This window comes from Trichosurus vulpecula, chromosome 2 (genome assembly GCF_011100635.1).
Source record: "Trichosurus vulpecula isolate mTriVul1 chromosome 2, mTriVul1.pri, whole genome shotgun sequence".
In the NCBI taxonomy this organism is placed as follows: domain Eukaryota; kingdom Metazoa; phylum Chordata; class Mammalia; order Diprotodontia; family Phalangeridae; genus Trichosurus; species Trichosurus vulpecula.
Window position 1 is genome coordinate 86,572,696 of NC_050574.1, and position 6,833 is coordinate 86,579,528.

General features: G+C 37.2%; 1 protein-coding gene across 1 annotated transcript; it reads left to right on the plus strand.

Moving 5' to 3' along the window:
- Nucleotides 1–3,335: 3,335 nt before the first annotated feature.
- Nucleotides 3,336–4,280, plus strand: LOC118836612 (olfactory receptor 51F1-like). Its single transcript, XM_036743854.1, has one exon. It carries the CDS (start codon nt 3,336–3,338, stop codon nt 4,278–4,280), a length of 945 nt encoding a protein of 314 aa, XP_036599749.1.
- Nucleotides 4,281–6,833: the final 2,553 nt, after the last annotated feature.

A 6,833-nucleotide genomic window follows, 5' to 3' on the forward strand; every position in this document is an offset into this window, starting at 1 on the left:
GATATATCACAAGACGGGTAATGAACAATAAAGGGAAATAGAGGTATCCATGTGACAAGTACCATGGGATCCAGATAAGTGATGCAATGAGTCAATCATTATGCATTTATTAAGAGCCCATGATGTGTCAGGAACTATTATTGGTGCTGGGGATTCAAATAAAAAAATGCAAACTATGTTTTGAAGAAACTTGTATTTTAACAAGAGAGCGAACTCATATATATGCAAGTATACGAAGAATAATTATATACAGAATAATTACAAAATAAATGTCCTTGTTGAGTCATGTGCAACTATTTGTGACTCCATTTGTTTTTGTTCCTAGCAAAGGTACTGGAGTGTTTTGCTATTTCCTTCTCCATCTCATTTTCCAGATGAGGAAATAGAGGCAAACAGGGTTAAGTGACTTGTCCAGGGTCACAGAGCTAGTAAGTGTCTGAGACCATATTTGAACTCACAGAGATAAATATTCCTGATTCCAAGCTCAGTGCTCTAGCCACTGAATCACCTAGCTGTCCCTATAAAAATAAATATGAGGTAGCTAAATAAAAGACAGGCAGGCCATCAGCAATTGTCAGGGGTTAAAAATTCTTTGAGTAGGAAGTGGTGTTTGAGCTGAGCCATGAAGGAAGAGAATATGAGGTACATATAAAGAAGGATAATAGTCCTGGCATGGAGGATGGCCAGTATTATGGCACATAGATGGAAGATGTAGTGCTATGTGGAAAGAACAGAGATGCTAATCTGGCTGAGTTTAATAGTGCAAGAAGTCATTCAGTCAATAAACACTTCTTAAATATCTACTGTGTGCCAGAGGTATTATGCTTAGTGCTGAAAGGAAGGCTTAAAAAATATCTGCCCTCTAGGAGCCCATAATCTAACAATCTATATGAGCCTGGAAAGACAGGTTGAAGTCATATTGCAAAATATTTATTTTTTAAAGTTTTTAGATAGTTTTATTTATGCTTTAATGAAAATTCTAAACTATGTTCATGGATAAACAATCATCCATAATGCTTTTTATTCCTTCTTTTTGCCAGACCAACACATGCCTTTAATATACCCCTAACTTTCTTCATTATGCTCTCATGCTCCTTTCCCTGTTTCTTGTGGTCTTTTCCTTCTCATACAGACCAGACCTTGTAAGTCTGTGCTTTGATTCATTTTTCTTTCTAAAACTGAGGGAATCATAAATCATGCTAAAATCTGTTGTTTTGCCACAACCAAAATGGGTTATGAATTCAAAGACAAAAATGACATTTGGAGTTGTCTTGTAAATTTTGGTTGGTTTTTCTTCAATTTCAGTCTGAGGCATTATGTCCTTACCAGGATGAAGAACATCCATAACCATCAGTTTATGTTGAAGAAGTCTGTTGACCATGAACTTTCTGGTTCTGATGGTCACAATGTGATCATCACATGGTGGTGGCTGGCTCCTCAAGTGCAGAAGAGGGAATAAAGGACTTTTTAAAGACAAAAAAGGAGATTATAGTTTATCCTAGAAGAAGTAGAAACACCTGCAGACTGACATGATCAGATCCACCTTTAAGAAAAATCACATTGGCAGCTATGTGGAGTGTGTATTGGAGCAGGAGGAGATATGAGGCAAAAATAGTAGAAAAGTTAGTTTATTTCTTCTGAACCTGGCTCCCAGGAAATAAAGCTTAACTGAAGATTTTAAAGGACCTTAATGATTCAGACCAAAAAAAAGTCGTTGATATGAAGTAGGTGCATAATCAGTTATGATTTATTTAATTCAACAATTCTATTCAGAAAATTCTATTGAGGGGTAAATGATTATATTATATCCCAGGTGCAAAATATAGTGCCAGTAAGAAAAGTATGTTAATGACAAAAATTACCATTAATAAAATTCTCTTTAAGGTTTGCAAAGTGCTTTACAAATATCTTCTCATTTTATTCTCAAAATATTCCTGTTAGTTAGGTCCTGTTATGATACTCATTTTCAGATGAGGAAACTAAGGTTTCAAAGGTAGGGTGACTTGTCCATGAACTTGCCATGGCCATGAACCTATTAAATGTCTAAGGCTGAATTTGAGCCCAGATCTTGTTCACCCCAGATTCATCATTCTATCCACTGTCCCACCTAAGTGCCTCCTTATAATGTTTAACCTTTGTAATTCGCTTAATAATTATTATCTAATTTGATCACTTGCTGTTTAGTTGTTCCATATGTGTCTGATTCTTTGTGACCCAATTTTGAGTTTTCTTGGAAAATATACTGGAGTGGTTTGCCATTTGCTTCTCTAGTCCATTTTACAGATAAGGAACTTACTAGCTGTGTGATCCTGGGAAAGTCATTTAACTCTGTTTAAATGACTTCCCCAGGGTCACACAGATAGTCAGTGTCTGAGGCCAGATTTGAACTCAGAAACATGAGTCTTCCTGACTCCAGGTCTGGCATTCTACCCTCTGCACCACCTAGTTGCCCCCATTTGATCATAGAAAGCACTTAATAGATGTTTATCGCCTAATTGCTTCTTGATAAGAGACTGGTATTGTCACTAGTGGAATACAAAGGAGGAAAACGACAAGAGTATCTTCAAAGACTGAACATTCTACTTATGGAAAACAATATGGAGTTAGGTTAAATACAAAATTTATACCAATTAAATACTTGGAAGGGTAAGTGATAATACTAACAACTAGTAGGTGTGGAAGATGCCTAGTAGAAGGGAGTGCCTCATCTGTGCTTTGAAGGAAGGTATGGATTCTATGTAAGAGAAGTGAGGAGGAAGAACATTGCAGCTATGGATGGAGTCCAGCCTGTACGAAAGTATGGAGAAGAAAGATGAAATACTATGCATAGGGATTGGCAAAATGGATCATGGATTTAAAGCTGAAAGGGATCTTAGAGACCATCAAGTTCATCCCTCTTCCTTTATAGATGACACAACTAAGGCCTAGAGAGGTGTAGTTGTAGTAACTTACCTAGTGTCACACAGCAAGTAAGGGTTTGAGTAAGGATTTGAACTTAGATTTTCCTGACTGTAAGGTTTGAAGCCCGCACCCCCACCCCCCACACACATACACACACAAATAAACACATGTGCACACATTGTGTGACCTGGATGCTTAAGTTATTTTGGCAGGAAGGTCAAATGTATGAGGAAAAGTGAAATCAGTCTGGAAAGTTATGGTAGACAAAGATTGGGGGAGAGCTTTAAATTGTATTTCATCCTAGAGACAATAGGGAGCCCCTGAAACTTCTTGAAGAGAGGAATGGATTCACAGAAATTTGAGGGGAAATTTTTACTGTTCATCATTACAGGATTGGAGCTTCCTAAGTGTGAATGTGGAGTCTTCAGGCTATCATGCCACCTCTGAGTAACCTCACTTCCCCTACCTTCCTCCTGACGGGTGTTCCAGGGCTTGAAGTCTTTCACATTTGGATCTCTATCCCTTACTGTTGCCTCTGTGCTGTGGCTCTCTTAGGGAATTCTCTGATCATGTATGTGGTGATCACTGAGCAACTCCTCCATGAGCCCATGTACTACTTTCTCTCCATGCTGTCAGCCACTGATCTGGGCATCACAGTTTCTTCCTTGCCCACAACAATTGGGGTCCTTTGGTTCAATGCCAGGAAGATCAGCCTTGATGGCTGCATTGTACAACTGTTTTTCCTCCATGGCTTCACACTCATGGAATCTTCTGTGCTTCTGGCCATGGCCTTTGACCGCTTTGTTGCCATACGCAAACCCCTGAGATATGCTACCATTTTAACCAACTCCAGAATTGCTAAAGCTGGGATAGGGATTTTTGTGAGGATGTTAATCAATCTGATGCCCCTCCTCCTGCTCCTCAAGAGGCTGTCATTCTGTGGTACTAACATCCTTTCACACTCCTACTGTTACCACCCAGATGTGATAAAACAGTCCTGTACAAGCACCAAGATCAACAGCATTGTTGGCCTCCTTGCCCTCATTATGACCTCAGGCATAGACATTCCATGCATCATCCTCTCCTATGTGCTGATTATCAAGTCCGTCCTCAGCATCGCCTCTCCAGATGAGCGGCACAAGGCCTTCAGCACCTGTATCTCCCACATAGGTGCAGTTGCTATCTTCTATATCCCTTGGATCATTCTGGCTCTTGTGCACAGGTTTGGCCACAATTCCCCTCCATACATTCGTGTGCTTTTGTCAAATCTCCACTTCCTCTTTCCTCCTGTACTTAATCCAGTCATCTACAGTGTGAAAACCAAGCAGATCTATAGGGTCATTATCAAGCTTTTCCAAACCAATGGGTCAAGGCTGTAACCATGGTGGGAGTACAGAGGGTGAAGTGCCCAGTGTAGAGATGTGAACTCTTCTTCAGAGAGTTTGGTATAGTATAAAGGGAGTCAGAAGTCCTGGATTCAAATTCTGGATCTGTCATTTATCTGTGATGTTTTACACAGATCACTTTATCTATCTGAGCCTCAGTTTCCTTAGATATAAAATGAAGAGAGTAGACTGGATGACCTCTAATGTCCCTTCTCCTTCTAAATATATGATCTGATAATTTTCACCATGCAATCTCCAGGCCACTTTAGTTGTTTTTCCACCTACCATTATCCCTAAATGATTTCTCTCCATTGCATTCTACACTTATTTTCTGTCTTGTTCCTACTTGTTTGCTGGGCTGCCAAACTTTCACTTTTATGTAGAAGTCTCTCTCCTCCCTATTAATATTATATTTACTGCCCTTTTATCAAATCCAAATAACCAACAGTTAGTCCGCATTGGTCAAGTAGGAAGGAGCAGAGGTGAATTTCCTACAGCTAAAGCGAAAATCGCATTACTTCTGAGTTTCCAAATAAGAAGCTTATGCATACGATAACAGAACTGGTTGCCATGCCATGAGTCATCTCATCCCAGCCTCCCATAAAAGAAAGGTTCAGATACCCTATAACTCCACTAATGTTAGTGTCAGATCACTGAGGACTTACCAATCATATAAAAAAGAATTAGGACTACAAAGTCAGCAAATCCCCAGCTTAGGAATTATTTGGAGTAAATTGTTTTTTTTTCCTCCACTGAAGACTTGGAGCTGCTACTCTCTCCTCTTCCTTCCCTAGATATTTTTATCACGTGGACAGAAATATTCCTCACCAAAAGGATTCCACATAGACTGGGCAAGTGTTGTCCAAATGTGTATCCTTATTCTGACTTCATTCTTTATATATATATATATACACGTATATATATATATATTATATATGTATATATATATATATATATATATATTATATATGTATATATATATATATATATATATATATATATATATATATATATATATATATATATATATGTCTTCTCTCACACATTTGTAACCTGGAGGCTATCTATTATTTTTGCCTCTCCCTTATCACTTATGGTATAAGATCCTACCAATGCCAGCTTTGCAACATCTCTTACATCTGCCCTTTCCTCTCTAATTGTTATAAGCTTAATAGGGGCACTTATTACCTACCAACAATAGACTCTTTTCTCCTCCTCTATATCTTCAGGTGATATTGCCTCCTTGCTCAAAAATCTTTAGTTTTTCCCCTTTGCCCTACACAGAAAACTCAAATTCTTCTGTTTAGTATTCAGGCCTTTGACTATCTAGCACTTCCCCTACATTTTCATCCTTGTCTCATATTTCTTGATTCGACATATTTCTTGCTTCTACATTTCTACACTTAAGCCAAATTGCACAATTCAGGCCCTTGACGATCTAGCACCTCTACATTTTCATCCTTGTCTCATATTTCTTGCTTCTACATATTTCTTACTGCTACATTTCTATACTTAAGCCAAATTACACAATTCACTGAATTCTAATGAGGGTTGCATTTTCACAATTCCCTACATTTTCCCATTTCATTTCTGTTCAGGAAGTATATGCTCATTCTCTCTTCATGTGTCAACTTTTTAACTGCTTATATTTAACTGGATTGTTATGTGCAAGGTGTTCTGTAATCCTTAACATGTTAAACAATTAATTTATTGTTATTACAACCAGCCATCCTTTAAAGCCCACCTCAAATGTTTTCTCTTTTCAGAAGAATTAACTTATGCTCCCAATCAATAGTAAATTTTCTCCTCATACCTCATATAATAACTATTTTAGGAGGGAGGAAGTAATCTATTTGAACCAGTTTTAAAGAATTTGTTGTTAAAATTTAATGTGATACAAAGAAGAATGACATTGAAAGACTTAAGAATTCTGATCAAGGGAAAGACTGATCACAGGATTAATGATGAAGCATACTAGCTAATTTCTGATAGAGATGCAATGGCTGAAAGTTGAAGAAAAGACATACATTTTCATACATGGCCATTCTGTGGATTTATTTTGTATGACCCTAATGATTTGTCAAAAGGAAAGTTTTTATTTAATTTTTATTTTAAAATTCAAGAAAGAGGAATCTTGAGAGAGGGAGACAGTAATGAGTAACAATCATGTTAAAAAGGGAGGGAAGGAGAAGGTTATTGAAACATTAAGAAAAACACATACAAGACAACAGAAGATTGGAATGGAGATAAAGGCAAGCAGGACAAGCTTTAAAATTAACATGTTGAATGCATCATATTTTTTGAAAGCATGAGTTGCTTTTAATCAAGATTCATAGTTTCATGTAGAATCATCTTCCTCACAAGAAAATGTTCACATTAATTGTTGTTTATCAAGTACAAAATAATGAAAAAACTTTCAAAATTATTTTAAAAATCACTGTGAGCATTTATACCTTGGAAATCAGCAAATACTACAAGTCAGAGCCTGATTTTTTGAAAACTGCCTATACTTAGGATAAATGATGGAGAAAGTAATAATAATATGGC